Raw genomic sequence first — 21021 nt, 5'->3', positions numbered from 1 at the left:
GATGATCAAAAAGGCCCGGGCTGGGGGGCTTTTGGTAGGGAATATCCCGACCGACATAAGCTTCACCACGACCGACTTGCCTTTGTCTTTGTCTTTTGTCTTTGCAGGTAGCAGGTCGGGCTTTTTATGAAGAACCTGGTCGGGAAGCGACCGGGAATTGCCCGAGCGTTAGTGTCGACCACCGAGCGGTAGCCCTTTGGCGAGAGATCTGACAAAGGACACGTGGCGGCTCTTTACGATGACAGACAGGGCACCCGGGAGGATGACACGTGGTGGCTACGTGGAGAACATGCCGAACGGCTGGAATCTTGTCCCCGGCACAGCGGCTATAAATACCCACAGTAGCTACAGTGTAGAGGACTTTTGGACGATCGATAGGTTGTTACTAGAGAATCCCGACCGTAGTCAGTCGGCACTCAGAGCAACCAAGTAGATTGTACTTAGGGCCTTTACCGCGATCAATAAAGTCTTTTACTTGCTTTAATTGGTCTCGGGTTTATTTTATATTGCTTGCGTAGAATTAGCAATATCATATATATATATATATATATATATATATATATATATATATATATATATATATATATATATATATATATATATATTGTTGAGGTTCTAGTGAGGTTTATGTGTTAGGTGAGGTTTGAGGATAAAATCCCACCCTTAGATGAGATGATCTAACGGCCCAAAAATGATGCCTAGATGGAATTCAAACGCCACTAACGCTGCGTTGTTACTTCATTAGTAATTAAGTTGGGGGTAAACAAGTAATTATACTCTTAATTGTGCAAGACAATGAAGGAAATCCCTTTGTTTACGGTTCTTGACAGCGTAGGGTTCGAAGTTGGTAATACTAAGGAGACTGACGGTTTTGCACACTGGAGAGACTTGGAGCAGACGAACCGACAGCGCCAACGACGAACTCCGACCGGTGACTTCAACACCGGACCCAATGGCTGACGGAACCCCAAGGCGGAGCACCCGGCGTGCGTCGATCGACGCAACGAGCAGACTGCGTAAGTGGTTTTATTTTTATTTTTTAAATAAACAGTCTGATTTTTTAGGAGCGATTGAGTGCAAAATGGAATTGCATGTATGTGTTAGTTGATTATGTGTTAGGGAACCGGAGAATGGTGGGTTTGATTTGGGGAAAAAAAACCGTGCGTGTAGTTGTTGATGTCGGCTGAATCGCCGGAATCTGAAATACCGGCAGGGTTGGGGAGAAATAAACATGAATAGGGGTATAGTACTGTGAAGTTTTCGGTGAGAACCTCCGTATGCGGTGATAGACGATGGTTGTTCTGTTTTTTTTTTATATATTTTATTTTATTTATTTATTTTTTTTTACGACTACCATCAGTGGAAAACATGGCTGTGTAGTTGATCGGTTGTGTAGAAGCACGGTGGTGGTATGGTAGTACAAAAACCTAAACTGTGCGTTGGGGGGAAGTTAACAAAAAGGGGAATCAAAAATAAAACAGACAAACACGTATAGTCATACATAGTACATATGAAGTGTTGTGCAACATTGATGGAAGCATACGTGCGCAAAAATCCAGTCACCTTGTGCACCGACAACGAACAGTACTGTGCAAGTGGGATGTGCTGCATGACACACGGTAGGTGAGTCGTCGGTGCACCGGTAATAAAGAAACTTAACATTGAAGATTTAATAACAGGCATGTTTGCATGACACTCCTTAGTCGAAATAATATGGTACATCAAAGAGACCGAATGTGCAAGACACCACTCAAAAACAAATACAATATCACAGTACCTAACATAAACTGTTCATTAGGCAGGTGTTAACCAAGAGAGGAAGCAAAATAAAAAAAACAACGAAGGCGTATAGTCGGTTACTAGACAAATGAATTGTTGTGCAACATCGACGGAAGGATTCGTGCAAATAAGCACAAAATTCCAGCAACCATGTGCAACGGCAGAAACCTATACTGCGCAAGTTAGGGGTGGTTCCGGAATAAGAGAAAAAAGAATGAAATAATACAACGACCAACTTATATAAAAAACGGATAATATAAAATTATTTCACGGAATAGAAACACAAAAATCCAATTAACAAAACACACCAAATCCATTATTGAAAACCACCACCAAATGCGGAATAAAACCAAGTCAGTAGTGAAGTAAAAAACATAGCAATGTGTTTAAATTTAAATTTAATCCAAAGAGCAGTACGACCCCCTTTCGTCATACGTCAACGTTGCGCATCGGGCAAGTACGACTATCATGCCCATACTTTTCACACGTTTGGCATTGGCGTTGGCGACGACCCGACTTTTCAATACCTAATTCCCTTGTACTTTTGTAACGTTTGCCACCACCCTTGTTATTATAGATTGGAGGAGGACGAACATCAACTTGACCATCGGGCGAAGCACCGCAAAACGACTCAAAAAGTTGCTTCTTAGAAGAAGAAGAGCGAACGCTAGGACCATTCTCAGCCAATAAAAAAGCATTGAAATCTTTCAAAGCTGCATTCAACTTGGAAACATGATCAACACTCCGTGATGCCATGGTCACGCACGAAAAAAATTCAGCCCACGCTTCACCAATTGCGACATCTACCTCCGAAGCGCCCCCACGTTGAACACCCAACACCTGCCGCACACAAGCCCCCCTTGTCCAACGTGCGATCAAATACCGAGATGGGATAGAAACAACCCTACGATCCTTGAAAACCCAGAAAATATGATGACAAAGTAACCCAACCCGTGAAAACATGTTATACGTGCACTCGACAACAACATTACCAGAATCAAAAGTCACGGTGCGCACCGGTTCATCACCATCTTGAACCTCATACCGGGTTACCATCCCTACAACATTTGAACGCACAGAGCGACACGAAAAAGATCCCGCAATAACCTCGACTTGCACATCATAAAAAACATTGACAGTATACACCGCAGCAGCATGCTTCTCAATCAACAACGGAGTCTGGTACAAGGGAAAGTGGCCCTCACATTCGGCATTCAGTTTGGCCTGCGCCAAATGTTGAGCATCAATAGCCCCTTCAAAATTGTTGAACAACTCAGACAAACTAGCATGCTGGTTTGTGCAACTACCAAACACACTATTCGCAGCTTCGGACCTAGATGTCGTGCGAAGCAAACCACCCATGAAAATATATCATTAAAATACGCAGGGATCTAATACGATCTCAGATCATACATAAGACAAAACCATCGATGGTCACTAAGGCTATACTTTTCGATAACGTCCTGCCAACCCCGCTCAAACTCCTCCGCGGACAATGTCTCACACCAAACAACATCATTCAACGCACGCCGAAACTCCTCATCTTTAGATAGAACATTACCAACCTTCTCGCCAACCTTTGACATTATATGCCACATACAAAACCTGTGCCGCGTAGTATCAAACACCTGTGAGACTGCAACCCGCATCGAAGGATCTTGATCAGTGATAGTGCAACTAGGCACACAACCTATTGCACTTTTAAATTGCTAGAGAAGCCACACGTAAGAGTCCACATCTTCACGAGAAATCAACCCCATTGCAAATGTGACGCCTCTCTTGTGATTATCAACACCAGTAAACGGAACCAATACCATACCATACCTGCAAGACATAACACCAAACCAACGAAAAGAAACCCCATGGTTTTTAGCATACTGCATACACAAATACATAAGAACAAACTGCACATACCAGTAATTTTTTTTAAAAAATCCAACTACAAGAAAGTTTTTTTTAAGAACACGTGGCTTACCTATTAGTCCCATAAGTTGCATCAAACGACACCACCTCTCCAAAAGCTGAAAAATTTTCCTTCGCAATAGGTTCAGCCCAAAAAGCCCTACATAACTGATCCTGAGAATCGACCAAACTTTTTAAAGCGGAAAAGCGCACTAAAGCGACAAGGCCGGGCTTTGCTTTAAAGTGAAAGCGCAAAGCGAAGCGTCGCTTTTTCACAAAAAGCAACGCTTTAAATATATATAAATTATGCATATATATAGTCAAAAACTTCAAATAATTGTGCAAAATAACATCCAAAATAACTCCTAAAATGATAAATACTCAACTAATTAACTGTAAATTGTAATTTTCAAAATTTATTAACTTATATTAACTCTTAATCTTATTAGATATTATCATTTATTCATTTAATAAAAATAAATTATGACACTAGCTAACACTCTACTGTCTACACTCCTAAGTCCTAATAGGCTACTGCCTACTGCCTAACTCACATAAATTAAGGCTTCAACTCACATATAAATAATATAACATATGTATCTTCCATCTTTACGGAAGAGGAAAAAAAAAAAACTAAACAGCGATACCAGTCACCACTCAGCAGTGTGAATGGCGAGCAGGCGAGGTGGACAGAGGACTCGCGAAGGTGGCGGTCGGCGAGGGCGGTGGTCGGCGAGAAAGGAGAGGTGGAGAGCAGCTTTGAGCCTTAGAGAGGGGTAGAGCCGTAGAGGAAAGAAGCGGCAAAGGTTTTTTTTTTCTCTGCGAATCTTCTCCTCCAGTCGCAACTCGCGACTCGCGATATTAGCTTAGGTTTTTTTTTTTAATTGTTTTTATAAAACTGACCGTTGACTTGCGCTTTTCGTGACAAAGCAACACCTTTGTGCGCTTCACCGCTTCCGCCGAACAGCACAAAAGGCGCACGCTTAGTCACGAAGCTGCGCCTCACCAAGGCGAAGCGATTTCGGATCGCTCGCGTCGCTAGCGCTCGCTTTTCATAAGTTTGGAATCAACATCATATCTAAAGACATAATCCGGGCAATCATCTACCTTCTTAGCATATTTTTTCACAACAATATGAGCATCTGAAGTTCCAATAAATGCCATTAAATCACGCTTCAAATTTTTAAAATCGACACATGTCGCACCAACATTTGAATACGACCCAGCAAACTCCCTAGCCAAACGAAACGACCTATTGGGCCCAACGTTGGCCCTAGCACACTTAAGCACAAAAATCTGATGTTGCACATCCATGGAACGATTGCCTCGCAAGAAAGGCTTAGCCACATCCGAGCACAAACAATGATTATGCCGGTGCTCAATGAAATGCACCACAAAAACCCCATCATCAACCATCTTCAACACCAATCTCGCTCTGCAACCCACCCAATTTGAAACACGCCGGCGCTTCGGAGCCACAGGTGCTTGATCCAACGCAGCATCCACAACAACAGAGCCCTGCACCGCCTGCTTGAACCCCTCACGCGAACAAACCAACAAGTCTTTCACAACAACACCCTCCCTATTCCTACGCAACGAACTACAACGTACATCAAAACCAACGAGAGACGCATATTGACGATAAAAATCAATACCGTGAGCGAGAGAAGGAAAAGTATGCCCCTCAAAAGGCCTAACCGCCTCATCACACGAAGGCGTCCAAAACTTAGTCCCATCGGGGGACACGTCCATAACACACCCTTGCAGCGATTCCGACCGTGCTGCACAAACATCAAACAGAAATATACACACAAACACAAAACCAGTCAAATAAAAACGACATGCATAACATTCCAAAAAAAAAAAAAAAAACAAGCTGCTTGCACATATGAAATAACAAAAAATGCACTTTACGAAGAAAACCCCTACCCCCTACAAACCAAAAATCTTCAAAACCAATATAAAATGCAAATGCCATGTACACCGAAATGCACAAAACTAACAACATAATATCCTAACAGCGAACCAAATCCCAGCACACACAAGCCATGTTGTCAGACCACCACCGAAATCCATAAATTAGCAGAACAATCTATAACGAAACACATATGCCAATGACACTTATTAAAAAACGAAAACACGCACATATAAAATACCAAAACATGCACTTTACGAAGTTACCACCCACCACCCACATACCAAAAACCTTCAAACCAATATAAAATGCAAAAACCATGTACACCGAAATGCACAAACTACCAAGGCAATATCCTATCATCGAACACAAAACCAGCACACATAAGCCATAATGTCAAACAAATACCGAAATGCATAAATTAGCAAAACAATTTATAACGAAAAACATATGCCAATTGCACTTATTAAAAAATGAAAAACACAAATACAACTACGACATAAAACCAAACCAAATAAACAATCACTAATCCAAGACCCACGACTTATATATAAAAATTAAAACTCCATAAATAACATCAAACCACAACACCTAAAACGCATGCCATACAAATAGACACATACTTATACACAAACCAAACACCAACCGATGCTCAATAAAGATATACAAGAAACAAACGAAAAAACTAACCTGGAGAATCCATAAGCCTTCACGCAGAGAAAGATGAAAAAATTGAATAACTATGAAACGATGCAAGGAAAAATCACAAAAACTAGAAACTGTATAAAGTGGATCGCTACATCAGAATATAAACGCTCAAAATCTTTATTTACCATGTATAAAACTCCTAAAAATGAGCAACTCAGCCGACAAAGACACCCAATAAATAGGAAAGAAAAACACAAAGACAAAAAGGACCTTACACACTCACGCGACAAAAGAAAAATAAAGACAAAATAAAAACCCAAAAAAACAACAACCATAGATCAACGCACAATCAAATGCCAGATTTTGACCTTAGACCTCATGTGGGAACATGACCTCATATGATCCTCTCTCTCTCTCTCTCTCTCTCTATATATATATATATATATATATATATATATATATATAGCTATTAAAATGGTTCATGCGTCCTCTGCGAATGGAAAGAAAGGACGAAGTAAAACTGCTTGGGAAATTGTCAAGGTAATTTAATATTTCTAACTAATTAGATATAAGTGTTTGTATATAGATAAATAATGCAAATATTATTTAACATTTGTAGGCTCCTCGTTAATTGAGAACATGCCAGACATTGATGATAAAAATTATGTTCAAGCACTAGTAATACATTCCATTTCTATTTCGTGTTTAAAATTATTCTTATTTGATGTTTCAAAGTGGAAATATGATGCATTTGAGTTTCTTGGAAATATGATGCATACCTATTTCGTGTTGAAATGAAATGAATGTTGAGAGATAAAAATGTGCTTATGCTTAACTTTTACATAATTTTATTGCATTCAAATAGTCTATTCTAGAAATTTATGTGTTTTAAGTTGTTTGTACTCACCAAGTTGGATATGCACACTATAGTTAAAGAACCATTAAGCCATATAATTCCTTGGAAGCATCCTTAGTTCTAAAGTTAACCATTAAGCCATATATCAAGTCATGCAACAAGTTTATGTATACGTAGGAGGAAGGCTTAAATGATGTGGAGGAAAAAGGGAGGATATGTAGGGCAGTTGTACCTGTCTGGAGTTGAAAATTAAATTCGGAAGAGACTTTACACTTTTACAGGGAGTTGTTGAATATGTGACAATGGTCTCTTTTTTAAATTTGGTAAATCTTTGTTCCCTACCACCCTTTCACTTTCTCTTGAAAAAATTGAAGAGAGCAATAGAGATGATGGGTCAGATATGCCATGTTTTAGTAAGTCCACCTGCAATCTAAAGTGAGACGAAAAAGAAAAACCAACATTAAGAAAACAAGAAACAAGATGTAGAAGCTGCAATGCCCCAAATCAAAAACAAGTAGAAGGTGAAAGAATTTTGATTGTGATAATAGGTTACTAAGTGAATGCTCTGATAGGAATTTCTGCTTAATGAATGTGTATAGGAATTTTTACATGATACTTGTGTGTTTTTCTTAATTGCATGGACAGTTACTACTTCCTGTATCCATCTCATTGAGAAATGCATGTCAGGGTAACTTTAGATTTGCATTTAACTGTTGGATTTCACTGTTTTCACAGGATATATCCAAACTGTTCCTGATTTACATTTAGTGTTGTTTGTTCATTTTTGTTTTCCTACACAGTATTTCAGGTATTACTAGGACAAATGATAAAACTGCATGTTATTTTATTGCTAATAAATATCTTTTTTTTTTCTCGGTAAAACTAGGTCTGTATATCAACATTCGCATTTAATCTTTGATATTATACTCCTTCATTGTTAATAAAAATATGAATGTTTTCCCCTTTTTCTTTTTAATTACTTAAATGCGGGTTATCATTTTTACTATATGAACAATGAAGGATATTCTAAAGTGAGCTAATATCTATAGAAATTTCTGATTATTAATTTATATTAATTGTGAGATTATATATTAGATTGTATAGGTTTTGGATGTGGTTGTGATAACATATTTGAGCAAGATATTCTTAGTTGCATACTTTTCCCACTTTTTGTTTCTTTGTATCAATTCTGCATCAATGGTTCACTTTTATTCTTGTGTAGTGTATAGATACCTCCTCTGTTTGCAAAATATGCTTTTTTTGGGCTTTGATATGTTAAGTGAAATTGAGCAACATTTAGTCTACACACCATTTGGGATTTTTTGATTGGAGTGTAAATCTAAGTTCAAGTATCCTTTCTTGTCTTTAGAACTGCTATATTTTTCTTAGCTGTGATGTTTATAATAATGTGTTTGAAAAAGCAGTTAATTTGCTGTTGTTCTGTTGTTCATGGAAGTTCAACTTCAATTCTTTAATATGGGAATTTCTTTTCAGCAAATTAGCAAATATTTGACTTTCTTCTGCGCTATAACCCTACTTTTTGGCTTTCCGAATTACACCTAACTTATTTCGCATTTCATTGCAAATTTATTATATCTATACTAATTTATTTACTCACTTTTTACATGTAGTTCCAACAAGTTGATTATGACAAAACGGTTATTGATCTGGTGCGTTCAGAATGGGCCGATATTCTATCAAGTTATATAGAGTAGGTATGATTTGACGTTGTAATCATTTAGACTTGGTTCGTAGAATTGTTTTTTGTAGTATTATGACTTGGATGATGATTCGATTAGAATTGGTAATAAAAGTATTTTGACTTGTTATTTTGAACCTTGCTTAGTTTCTGCAAAATTATGTAACTAGACTTGGCCATGGTGAATGGATAAATTGATTGTTTTTTATATGATTAAAATTTAAGCAGGTTAAGAATGGATTGAGACAACGGTTAAAAACCGTTGTCTATTTTACAATAGACAACAGTTTGAAACTGTTGTCTTTTATACAAAAGACAACAGTTTATGGGCGTGACTTTTAACAACAGCGATTTCAACAATACACAATAGACAACAGTTTATAACGGTTGTCTTTTAAAGAAAAGACAACAGTTAAAAACCGTTGTCTATGTGCATCACTTTTAACAACACCGGTTTCAACAACATTGAATAGAAAACGGGTCAAAAACTGTTGTCTTTGAAAGAAACGACAACGGTTTAAAACCGTTGTCTATGTACGTGACTTTTAACAACACCGGTTTCAACAACACTCAATAGACAACAGTTCTTAAACCGTTGTCTTTTCTAGAAAAGACAACGGTTAAAAACCATTGTCTATGTTTGTGACTTTTAACAACACCGGTTTCAACAACACTTAATAGACAACGGTTAAAAAACCATTGTCATTTATAGAAAAAACAACGGTTAAAAACCATTGTCTATATGCGTGACTTTTAACAACACCGGTTTCAACAACACTTAATAGACAACAGTTAAAAAACCGTTATCATTTATAGAAAAGACAACGATTATTAACTGTTGTCTATGTGCGTGACTTTTAACAATACCGGTTTCAACAACACTTAATAGACAACAGTTAAAAAACCGTTGTCGTTTCTAGAAAAGACAGCGGTTATTAACCGTTGTCTATGTGCGTGACTTACAACAACACCAACTTCAACAACACTTAATAGACAACTGTTAAAAACCCGTTGTTGTTTCTGGAAAAGACAACGGTTAAAAAACCGTTGTCTATGCGCGGGACTTACAACAACACCGGCTTCAACAACAGAAATTATACCCCTATGACAACGGTTATTAACCGTTGTCTATGTGCATTTTTCTTGTAGTGTTGGTTGACAACTTTTTAAAACACAACTATGGGATTTGATTACACCTTCAATTAAAATCTCATTCCTTAATTTAAAAAGGTATCATTCCATCTTATTGGTAATATGATTTTTAAGTTTGGTTAGTGTTTTTAGATTTTTGTTTTGATTTTTTTTTTTGTTCATTTAGATATCATTCTATTAGGATCAATTGTCTTGATATTTTGTTTTTGTATTTTTAAATATTTATATTCTCATTATAAGGTCATACATAACCAAACATCAATATTAGTAATTATTCCAATTCCACTTTATTACCAAACAAGTAAAATACTTTCACAAAAATCCATATTATTATCAAATATTTCATTCCAATTCCAATTTGCATATGCAAACCAAACACGCCCTTATGTTTCTACTTCCCACGTTACTTTTTCCAAGTGATTGGATAATATATTTTTCTCTTTGTACTAGCTCCCCTTCCTTTGCATTTGTTTTTTTGCCATTTTGTGAGTGATGGATGAGGCGATGATGATTAGAAGTTACAATTTATAGGAGTACTTTGTTTTGAGATTTTTTTTTTTAGAATCGTTTTGTTTGAATTTGGTAATAGGAACTTAATTACAGACTTTAAAAAAAATTTACATCAACTATAAGTTCATCAATGATACACCCATGGTGTTGCTGTGGTTGTTATTATTATTATTATTATTACTAGTTTTTTACACGCATTGCGCGATTGAGATAATGCCCAATATTTTTTTTAAATAAATACTTTAAAGTATATCAAGGCAAGATTATATTGGAATTGTTCGTGCATAGATAATTGAATGTTAAATTTACGTATTTAAATAGGTAATTTTAAGTTTACAAATGCAAGATAATATAGTCAAGATTGATTATAATTGTCAATAAAATAATTGTATAGGTATGGTTGAAACCAAATACGGGACATAAGGGAAAGTAAATTAAAATTAGGGCATAAAATATTAAATATATACTAATATTGAAAAGTTAACTGCTGATTGCCAAACACGGACATTGCGAGGTAGTTTCCTACTTCAATTTGTTGTGTGATTTGAATACTTTTTTTGTCAATAATCAAGTAGTTAATATGATTGGCTTATATATATATATATATATATATATATATATATATATATATATATATATATATATATAAAACTATTATTATTATTATTATTATTATTATTATTATTATTATTATTATTATTATTATTATAATATGTATACCCTTAGGTTATTTTACATGTTAATCTAAACAACAAGTAATTTTTTCAAATATCTTTTTACCAACCGTTGATATAATTCGCTGATCAAATTCGCTAATATAATCCGCTAACGCTAACTGCTAACTGCTGATTGTCAAACAAGGACATTGCGGGGTAATTCTTACTTCAATTTGTTGTGTGATTTGAATAATCTCTTTGTCAACAAATCCCCCGGATAGTTAATATGATTGGCTTTATTAATTATATTTTTTAAAATTTTTCATGGTATTAATAAGATACTTGGCAAACAACTATATAGCATTATTTTGTATTATAACTTTGATATTTAATTAAAAAATAGTGCACAAAAAAAAATAATAGACAATGTAGTGAATATAATCAATTGATGAATTTGAAATTTAAATGTAAAGAATTTTTACTTGGAGAAATATAAAGACAAAAATTATGTCTCTTAATTAATTTATTGATAATGAATAATTATTTTTTTTTTATAGTAAAGACATTTTAGGGATAATGTAGCGAATATAATCAATTGATGAATTTGAATGTAAAGAATTTTTATATTGGAGAAAAATAAAGACAATATAACTAATGAAATTATTTCTCTTATTTAATTTATTGATAACGAATAATTTTTTTTTTGAATAACGACATTGTAGACACATAATTCTAAATTAAAGAAATGCATATGTATTATTTTTTGTTGTAGCAACTAAATTATTATTTATATATAATATAATTTAATTTAATAAGACTAAAATAGAGTACTAATTATGCCAACTTTGATTAGGATGAGGTTCGAACCTAAGACCTTTCTTATTGAAATCAATGAGTAAGTTAACGGTGAACTAACAAAAAGTAACGGAAAAGATAGTATTTAACGGAAAAGTTAACGGATAATCATATTCATTAAGGATAAATTAGTAAATCTTAAGAAAAAATTAAAATCTGATCAATCTGAGCCATTCATTTGATTAAAAAATTTGACCGCCATTTTTTCTACCCATTATAGGCCCAACTCTCTTGGGCTCTTATTAGTATAGTAGACTCTTTGTCAACAAATCCCCTGGATAGTTAATATGATTGGCTTTATTAATTATATTTTTTAAAATTTTTCATGGTATTAATAAGATACTTGGCAAACAACTATATAGCATTATTTTGTATTATAACTTTGATATTTAATTAAAAAATAGTGCACAAAAAAAAATAATAGACAATGTAGTGAATATAATCAATTGATGAATTTGAAATTTAAATGTAAAGAATTTTTACTTGGAGAAATATAAAGACAAAAATTATGTCTCTTAATTAATTTATTGATAATGAATAATTTTTTTTTTATAGTAAAGACATTTTAGGGATAATGTAGCGAATATAATCAATTGATGAATTTGAATGTAAAGAATTTTTATATTGGAGAAAAATAAAGACAATATAACTAATGAAATTATTTCTCTTATTTAATTTATTGATAATGAATAATTTTTTTTTTGAATAACGACATTGTAGACACATAATTCTAAATTAAAGAAATGCATATGTATTATTTTTTGTTGTAGCAACTAAATTATTATTTATATATAATATAATTTAATTTAATAAGACTAAAATAGAGTACTAATTATGCCAACTTTGATTAGGATGAGGTTCGAACCTAAGACCTTTCTTATTGAAATCAATGAGTAAGTTAACGGTGAACTAACAAAAAGTAACGGAAAAGATAGTATTTAACGGAAAAGTTAACGGATAATCATATTCATTAAGGATAAATTAGTAAATCTTAAGAAAAAATTAAAATCTGATCAATCTGAGCCATTCATTTGATTAAAAAATTTGACCGTCATTTTTTCTACCCATTATAGGCCCAACTCTCTTGGGTTCTTATTAGTATAGTAGATTATTATTATTATTATTATTATTATTATTATTATTATTATTATTATTATTATTATATTATTATTATTATTATTATTATTAGTGGTTTAGTTTACACTGGAATAAGGGGTAATTATACAAGTAGTGAGATACATGGGTAGTGGATAGTTTCTATGATCCTGTATATATATAGTCACCTATGCACTTAAAGAAAACACTGAAGAATATAATGACAATTTCTCTTCTCGTATCTCCTTTTTTTGGAGTTAGGCTATCACTCGAAGCATAGTTAATTGGAGTTAGACTGTCACTCGAAGCACAACCATATCTCTTTCTCTCCCTTTTCTGGAGTTTAGCTCATGACTCGAAGAAGAGCAACTCATACAACCTCAGTGTTGTATCAATCAACCACCTTTACAAGTCGACGGGGGAATGGGATTTGGATCCAAGGTCGATTAGACTTAGGAAGTGGAGGCCAAAAGATTGATTTTCTATAAAGACATTATAAACATCTAATTCTAAATTAATTAAATGTATATGTATTAGTTAGATTAATTATTTTCAAGGTTTATAATTTATAACTTTTGATGTTTAACTTTGAATTCAATGTATTTAGTCGGGCTAATTATTTGATCATGTTTAATTTTATGTTGTATTTTTAATAAATTTTAACATATTCGTTGTATATGTTTAACAATTATGTCAACTCTAATTGGGATGTGGTTCTAACTTAAAGGCATTTCTTATATAAATTAATAAGTTAAGAATAATAAATAGTTAACGGAATATTCCGTTACTAAAGTTTATACTAATGGAATGCAGAGATATTTAAGTAAAGAAAATAATATAATAGATGGTAATTAAGAAAAATCATTAAAAAAAAAAACTAAAATCAATATTATATATGGTAAATATTTTTTGAGTGTATAAATATTGGATGAAATTGTAATTGTGTTGAACTGAAACTGCGGAACTGTGAATGGATTCCGTTTCCTTTCATTAAATAAAAGGACGTCGTTGATGCGCGGTGCACGATATAATTTGCATATTCTCTTTCCTAATCACACATACGAAAACTTATCAAAAACCACAAAATATCCCTTCTATTATGGATGCTCTTTGCCCATTATTTTAGAGACTTTAGGGTTTGCCTCAGCCCTCCACCGCCGCTTGCTCTACTTTGACGCTTCGCCATTCCTGCTCAGGTAACTTCTTCCAGTAATCGTTGCATAAACACCATAGATCTCCGATATACGAATAGTATGTTTAGTTGGTTATCATTCCCCAAGAGTCAGAAGTGTCCAGTTTCCAATTCGACTTGATTAACACCCCCAAATTCTACTGTTGTGATGAAATTTCCGTTTGATGCTTGCAGAGGTATTCCTTTATCTAACACCGCAACGCCACACATTTTCAATGGATTTCTATTCTCTTTTTGAGGATTCGGATGGGAGGACCATTAGTTCGCCTGCTGCTTCAGAATTTGACTTTGTCAATGTAATGTTGTCAATAGGGATATGTGACTTAGGAAAAGCATACCACAGGTGTTTTTTTTAATTATTGGATTTAATTGCACTATTTGACACTATTTTTTTTAAAGCCAGCTAGTAAATTAGTCACTATGACCGGAAGTGAAAACTCTGAGTTACACAAAAAAATGAAATTAAAACTAAAAATGAAAATACAATTAAAATAATTAAAACTCTAATCTGTCATGCAGTTCTTGTGTAGTGTTAGTTTGAATACATGCACTTATATTTCTGGTATGCATGCATGCTGGTTCAAAGACGTATCTTAACAGAAGAGCCTATGTAAGTTATGTAACTAACAGATTTTGCACAGAGACAAACTAAAAACTCCAAAACAGTTGCAAAGTGGATTGGAATTTTAAAGATATGGTGGCTTTGAAAAGGAATAATCTTGTTTCAAGGAATTAAAAACTAATACTCCTTCCATCCTTGTATATGTATGTATGTTTAAAAACTACATTTATAGTTCTATTGATCAGAAAAGGTCAAATTTATAGTTCTAATGCTACTCTGATTTTTTTTTTCTTTTTTTTTTTTAAATACTCGGTGCATTGCAATCAATGTTTGCATTATTTCTGGGGCAGCCTATTGAAATCAGTCTATAAGCGGGGTGTTCAAGGGCCTGGATGGGGTTTATATGCGTTGTGTAGCTTCTGATAGATACCTAAGGGAGGGTAGGTTCATAGTTCGGTGTCTAAATGTGATCTGGGGCATTTCAGGTCTGCTTGATTGTCTTAGTTATGGTAGACTAGTTTTTATATGCAATGAGATACCTAAGGGAGGGTAGGTTCATAGTTTGTTGTCTAAATGTGATCAATGTTAAGCAATCAGTCATTTCTGTTCCTTGGTTGCAATGAACTAAGTAAAAAAAAAAAAAAAAAAAAAGAAAAGCAAAGGGGCATTATTTCCGGGGTAGCCTACTGAAGATAGATACCTAAGGGAGGTTAGGTTCATAGTTCGGTGATCAATGTTAAGCAATTAGTCATTTATGTTCCTTGATTTCAGGTCTGCTTGATTAACTTAGGTATCACAGTCTAGTTTTTAATGAGGTGTTTTCGGTGTCACTATTATCTTGTTGGCTTCTGTATATAGTAACCCTGGATGGGAGTTATATGCTTTGTGTATAGTTTCTTTTGCACTAATCTACTGTAGTATGTTGTCGCGGTCTTCCAGGTCGCGATGAACGGAACCTAGTGGTTTGCAGCGACGATGGCAGTGATACAAATGAAGATTTTCACACACCGCTTGGGGATTTCGACGACCTTCAGGATGCGCAACCACTCCATGGTGTGCCGGCCCCTGTAAGCCACCCGTTCGACACGGGGGAGCCCAAGGGAGCTTGTACGACTTGTCGCTTTTACTCACGTCACGCCAGAGGCAGGATGTGTGTGCGATGGGCATGGGAGGGCTGTTGGGATTGCGGGTTCATGTACTACTGCTGCGGCTTGGGCATTGGTTGCTCACCAATTTTGACCCCTCGGAAATGAAGATAAACTTAAGCCATGGGAGATCCATCAGCATCACGAAGGAAGACGTGGCAGCGGTGCTTGGGCTCTCGAATGGGGTGATTCCGATCACAGAGCGTGATAGCCAAGTTATAAACCCTGACTTGCAGTCGTGGAGGATTAAAGTTAAAAAACGGGAAGGCAATATCACCGTTAAGGCACTTACTACGCAGCTCTTAGAGCTAAAAGATGTCGGTGTGTGGTTTAAGAGGCATTTCTGTGTGGTAGTGGTTAGTACCTTGATCGCTAGCACCCTCAATGGCTATGCGAACCAGAGAACCGTGCATATGTTCCGTGACGTTGCCAAGGTTAGAGAGTTGGATTGATGTGGGTACCTCTTGCGAACACTGGTCAGTACGCACGCAAGCTGGATGCAGCGCTCTACGGGGAAATTCCTAGGCCCGTTGTTGTTCCTGATTGTAAGTGTAGGGTAGTATTGGTACATGCGTATGGATGTCCTGCAGTTTTCTTGTTTGTAATGTGGTTTTTTTTCTTGCAGCTTTTATATGTTGATAGGGTGGTCGTCGGGGCAAGGGATGTACCGAGAACCACGCCAGCGCTGCATGGGTGGACGCCAAGTTGCGCAGGCCACGCTTCTATGTGATGTGCATCAGTTTTAAGCATTCCAAGTTCGTCATCATGGACAGCTCATCCACCGCAGACATGACCACAGAAGGGTACGGGGGAGCACCAGAGGAATTGGTAAGCAAAATGCACTCTCAACACTGACAAGTTCTAAACTGTGCTGTATAGACAACTAGTGGTACGGTCCATATTTAATTTATGTAATCCTAACTTGCAGAGGGACCTTCTAGCCGCGTATTTGGATAGCAAACAACACACTGTTCGTGCGCTCCGATTGAGGGACATGCAACCAGAGAGGATGCGGCTGGCATGGAGTGACACCGCTGCTAACGGGGACTCTGGAGTGTATGCAATGAGACACATGGAGACATTTGTTGGCAATGAGGCAACTAGTTGGGGGTGTGGGCTTCGGACGGGAGATCACTTGGTATTCGTTTGGTTCTGTTGCGGTCTAACTCCCCCACTCGTGTGCGAATACTTTGTATGTTGTCATTCACTGTACTAAGCAGGATGTTGTGCATGAGCCATCTCCTCATGTTCCCATGCACAAGTGAATGACAACATGCAAAGTATTCGCACACGAGCGGGGGAGTATGACCGCAACAGGACCGAACGGATATGCAAAGGTGCACCACACCGACCTCAGTGATTTGAACACTGACTACAACGGAAATATGTAGGGAGCATGGTAACTTAGTGGTAGTGTGGGGGGTGGGTGTTAGTTTTTGTGGATAAAGGTTGTAGGGGTGCAGTGCCAGGGACATTATTATTTTTGTTTTGGGTTAATAATGTGACTGATGTGCTTATAATAATTGTTAATTTGTTACCAATGTAATTAACTTAAACCCCCACGGCCATTAGTATTTCCAGGTCTCGGCGGTCGAGCACTGGTTGTAATTGTGGTATTTAGGTATAATAGTCCACTACTACTATCTTGTCATAAAGAATTTTAATTTTTGTGCTTAGAATCACTTGATATTTTCAGCTTCGGCCATTGAATGGGAGATAAAAATAGAAAAATTTGCTATTTCACCTAGGATAAAAATAGAAAAATTTACTATTTTACCTAGGTTCTAATTAACTTGAACCCCATAATCATCACTTCTATTACCTTATGGATGCTGACTGCTTCCATTTGTTTATTAAATTAGATGATTATTTAAATACTTAAAAGGTCCTACATAATTAACTTAAACCCACATAATCATCACTTTCATTACCTTATGGATGTTGACTGTTTCCATTTGTTTGTTAAATTAGATGATTATTTAAATAACTTAAAGGAGAATACAAAACTTGTGACCTTGTTTAATTGGGGCTGCTTTCTCAAGAATCCGAGTGAGGAAAAAACAACAGAAATAGAATATAGAGATGGGAAGTAAAGTAAAAAAATGCAATGAAAACTATTAAGATTCTAAGCATGCAATGTGAAAACAAACAGGACTGACCAGAGGGCACAATAACAGTGCACACGTCACTATGGTATTATTACTAAATTACTAAACGGGAAATGGGGCAACCAGAGGGCGGTATTAAGGCACCACTAACTTCAGAGGACAACTGCGGGCATTATGACGAGCGTACTCTCTGCACACTCCGCATTTTCGGCCCGCATTGACACTTCTCTCAATGGCTAACTCGCGTTGGCTTTTTATCCGCTTTGCAGTCCCTTTGTTTTTCGCCTGGGCGGGGGGTTTGATAGTTATTGAGGCCGGAGGTTGCACACCGCACAAAGCCGCAATGGAGACACCGTTACCCTTTGTGAGGTCAACAGTCATACCATCACCCAAGAACTCGTACCTCAAATCCTTTAGCATTCGTGACTGGCGCGCTGTATTACTTCTTACCAGTGCAAGGCAACCGTGTATCTCAGTCCACAATCTATTTGGGGCCGATTCTGTGGAAGGGCAGTCGGAGCGTCTCGCACATTAGCAACCTAGCCCTATGTGCTTGCACCAACGGGGAGCAATGCAATTAGGTGGCAAGCTATCTAACTATGCAGCCTTGAACACCGAAAACATGTGCTGACAGACCAACCCTAATCTTTCAAACAACTTGCAGTTGCACAACTCACTAACCCCCATCGGATTATATTCAGCAGTATGGGTAGCATTGTGGCTCCCTCTAATGTTGTAATAAATCACCCCCCTATCTTCACGGATTCCTACCACCCCACAGTAAAAATATGTAGATTCAATCGCTTTTTGGAGCTCATAAAAAATTGTTAGGGTGAATACCTGCGCTGTGTGTCGCTCTATTGCTGAAGGAGTTTTGAGTTCCGGTAAGGACCCCTCACTCTCAGCATTCAGTTTATCTTGTGTATGGCGTTGTGTTTCAAGGACGCTTTCAAATTGCATGTAGAACTCAACCAGACTACAGTGCGGGCGGGTGCTCTTCCCATACACGCTATTCTCTGCTTCTGACCGGGATGTGGTGCGTAACAACCCACTCATGGGCAAGTCTAAGAAATAGACAGGAATCCAAAACTCCCGCTCCGCGTATAATTTTGTAAACCACCGGTGCCCTGTTAGGTTGTGCTTTTCCATTAACGATTGCCATTGCGCCTCAAACTCACTAATGACAATGGTTTCATTCCACACAATATTGTTAAGTTTATTACAGAATATCTCGTCATGCGCTAATGCACCGCCTAGTTTCTCACTAACTTTGGTCATGATGTGCCACATACAATAGTGGTGCTGGGACTCCGGCAGTACTCGAGCAATAGCGATCTTCATAGCTGGGTCTTGATCAGTAACAACGCACAAGGGGCTCTTTCCCATTGCAACTTTAAATCTCTCTAAAACCCACACGTATGAAACAATGTCCTCCCTAGTTACCATCCCTGCAATAAATGTAATACATCGTTTGTGGTTGTCTACCCCAGTGAAAGGTACAAACACCAAACTGTACCTGCATAAGTACACATCAACACATTACCTCGGTGAACCTGTGGAATAAGCACCGCTAGTAAATTTAATTAATAATATTGCCGTGCACTTCATACTAGTGTGGTGAATTTAATTAATATTATAGCCGTGCACTTCATACTAGTGTGGTGAATCTAATTGATATTACAGTTCACACTCTTTAGGGGGGTACTAGGGTGAATGTAATGGATGAATGAAATAAGGATGTGTAACCAAAACGTGTTACCGTACCTGTTCGTACCGTAGGTTGCATCGAAAGTAATCACATCACCAAAGCTCATAAAACTTTGACGACCGACGTGGTCAGCCCAAAAAAAGACGTCAAGATGGCCTTCGTCAATAAGATGGTTGTTGAAGAAAAAGTCCCCGCAAACATCGCGCTTCTGTCTAAATTTTGCAATAATCATCTCTCCATCCTTCTCATCAACATATGATTGGAGGTCTCGTTTAAAATTATGGAATTCCATAGTTGTTGCACCAACGTTAGCAAACGATCCCACTGCCTCATTGTATAGCCGGAAACCTTCTGAACCACCGACATTAGCTTTAATACAATTTGCAAGGAATGCTTGTTGTGCCACATCGAGCTTCCGGTTGATCCGCATGAATATGTTTGAAGGCCTGGAGCACATGCTGTGGGTGTATTCCTCAACAAAGATTGAGACCACAAAATCCCCACCAGTGTCCCTTTTGATGCAAATCCTAGCATTGCATTTAACTCTGTTCGACATTCGTCTCCTACGTTGAGTGCTCTTACCACCACCGTCCCCATCCACGGGGGCAGGCTTGCTCCAACCGCCCCTCTTTACTCCCTCCCGGCTACAGACTAAGTAACGCATGGTAATTTGGCCGCCTCAACCTCGCTTCAGGGAGCTATGTCTCACAGAAAACCCGCATGTTCTTGCATAGGTCATATAGTAGTGTACACCTTCCGCTAGTGTTTTGAAGCGGTGCCCAACGAACGGGGTCACGGTGCTATCCACGGTAGGCCACCAATACTTAACTGGTATATATGGTGGTATACACACCTTCGCTAACACTCTTTGGCCCGGTTGCCCCTACGAGGAACCCAAGGAAATATGGACAAAATCAAAACGAGCAATAGTAGAGAGTTGCAAAGAAAAAAAAAAAAACAAAACAAACAGGAAACAACCAACAAAAAATAATCAACGTATGGAGTCCCTATGTGCTCTACCCACATTTTTCTTTTTGGGGGTTATATGATTGTAATGATAATCACCCAAATCCCTCAGCATGCTAGTATTACTTATTTGGGTTGATTTTAATGATAATCACCCAATCAACATACAGCAGAGATGGTCACATGGTGTGGCTCACATAAAGGGACCATAGTTAAGGTTCAACTAATCAACTTCTAGGCAGTATGTTTCAATTAACATCTATTTATAATATA

At 36.9% G+C, this 21021-nt stretch overlaps 3 protein-coding genes and 1 long non-coding RNA gene across 4 annotated transcripts; 1 reads left to right on the top strand and 3 right to left on the bottom strand.

The window, feature by feature from the left end:
* Positions 1-2208: 2208 nt before the first annotated feature.
* LOC109155084 (protein FAR1-RELATED SEQUENCE 9-like) lies at positions 2209-3428 on the bottom strand. Its single transcript, XM_019302811.1, has 2 exons — positions 3229-3428; positions 2209-3112 (listed from the first exon to the last, which is right to left on the bottom strand). The coding sequence occupies exons 1-2, from the start codon at positions 3426-3428 to the stop codon at positions 2209-2211; spliced, it is 1104 nt and encodes a 367-aa protein (XP_019158356.1).
* Positions 3429-3488: 60 nt separating this feature from the next.
* On the bottom strand, positions 3489-6299 carry LOC109155083 (protein FAR1-RELATED SEQUENCE 5-like). The gene is made up of 5 exons (XM_019302810.1): positions 6287-6299; positions 5881-5952; positions 4789-5462; positions 3755-3855; positions 3489-3603 (listed from the first exon to the last, which is right to left on the bottom strand). The coding sequence occupies exons 1-5, from the start codon at positions 6297-6299 to the stop codon at positions 3489-3491; spliced, it is 975 nt and encodes a 324-aa protein (XP_019158355.1).
* Positions 6300-14196: 7897 nt separating this feature from the next.
* LOC109155029 lies at positions 14197-17368 on the top strand. The gene is made up of 5 exons (XR_002049842.1): positions 14197-14263; positions 14434-14602; positions 15761-16511; positions 16592-16794; positions 16895-17368. It is a non-coding gene; the product is annotated as an uncharacterized LOC109155029 (long non-coding RNA).
* A 1303-nt stretch (positions 17369-18671) lies between these two features.
* On the bottom strand, positions 18672-20338 carry LOC109155082 (protein FAR1-RELATED SEQUENCE 5-like). The gene is made up of 2 exons (XM_019302809.1): positions 19839-20338; positions 18672-19590 (listed from the first exon to the last, which is right to left on the bottom strand). Exons 1-2 carry the CDS (start codon positions 20336-20338, stop codon positions 18672-18674), a joined length of 1419 nt encoding a protein of 472 aa, XP_019158354.1.
* Between the last annotated feature and the right edge of the window lie 683 nt (positions 20339-21021).

This window comes from Ipomoea nil, unplaced genomic scaffold (assembly GCF_001879475.1).
Source record: "Ipomoea nil cultivar Tokyo-kokei standard unplaced genomic scaffold, Asagao_1.1 scaffold2690, whole genome shotgun sequence".
NCBI classification, from domain to species: domain Eukaryota; kingdom Viridiplantae; phylum Streptophyta; class Magnoliopsida; order Solanales; family Convolvulaceae; genus Ipomoea; species Ipomoea nil.
Note: the sequence above shows the minus strand (reverse complement) of the source record. Positions and strands in the feature narration are given on the sequence as shown.

Bases quoted from the DNA above. Each gene is read 5' to 3' on its own strand.
- LOC109155082 (XM_019302809.1), bottom strand. From the start codon at position 20,338: ATGTCGAACAGAGTTAAATGCAATGCTAGGATTTGCATCAAAAGGGAC. The intron at 19,591-19,838 runs GTACGGTAACAC...GTACTTATGCAG, and splicing joins GCAACCTACGGTACGAACAG to GTACAGTTTGGTGTTTGTAC.
- LOC109155083 (XM_019302810.1), bottom strand. The intron at 3,856-4,788 runs GTAGATGATTGC...GTCGATTCTCAG, and splicing joins TGAAAAAATATGCTAAGAAG to GATCAGTTATGTAGGGCTTT. The intron at 3,604-3,754 runs GTAAGCCACGTG...TATGTCTTGCAG, and splicing joins GCAACTTATGGGACTAATAG to GTATGGTATGGTATTGGTTC.
- LOC109155084 (XM_019302811.1), bottom strand. From the start codon at position 3,428: ATGCGGGTTGCAGTCTCACAGGTGTTTGATACTACGCGGCACAGGTTT. The intron at 3,113-3,228 runs GTATAGCCTTAG...CACGACATCTAG, and splicing joins TGGCAGGACGTTATCGAAAA to GTCCGAAGCTGCGAATAGTG.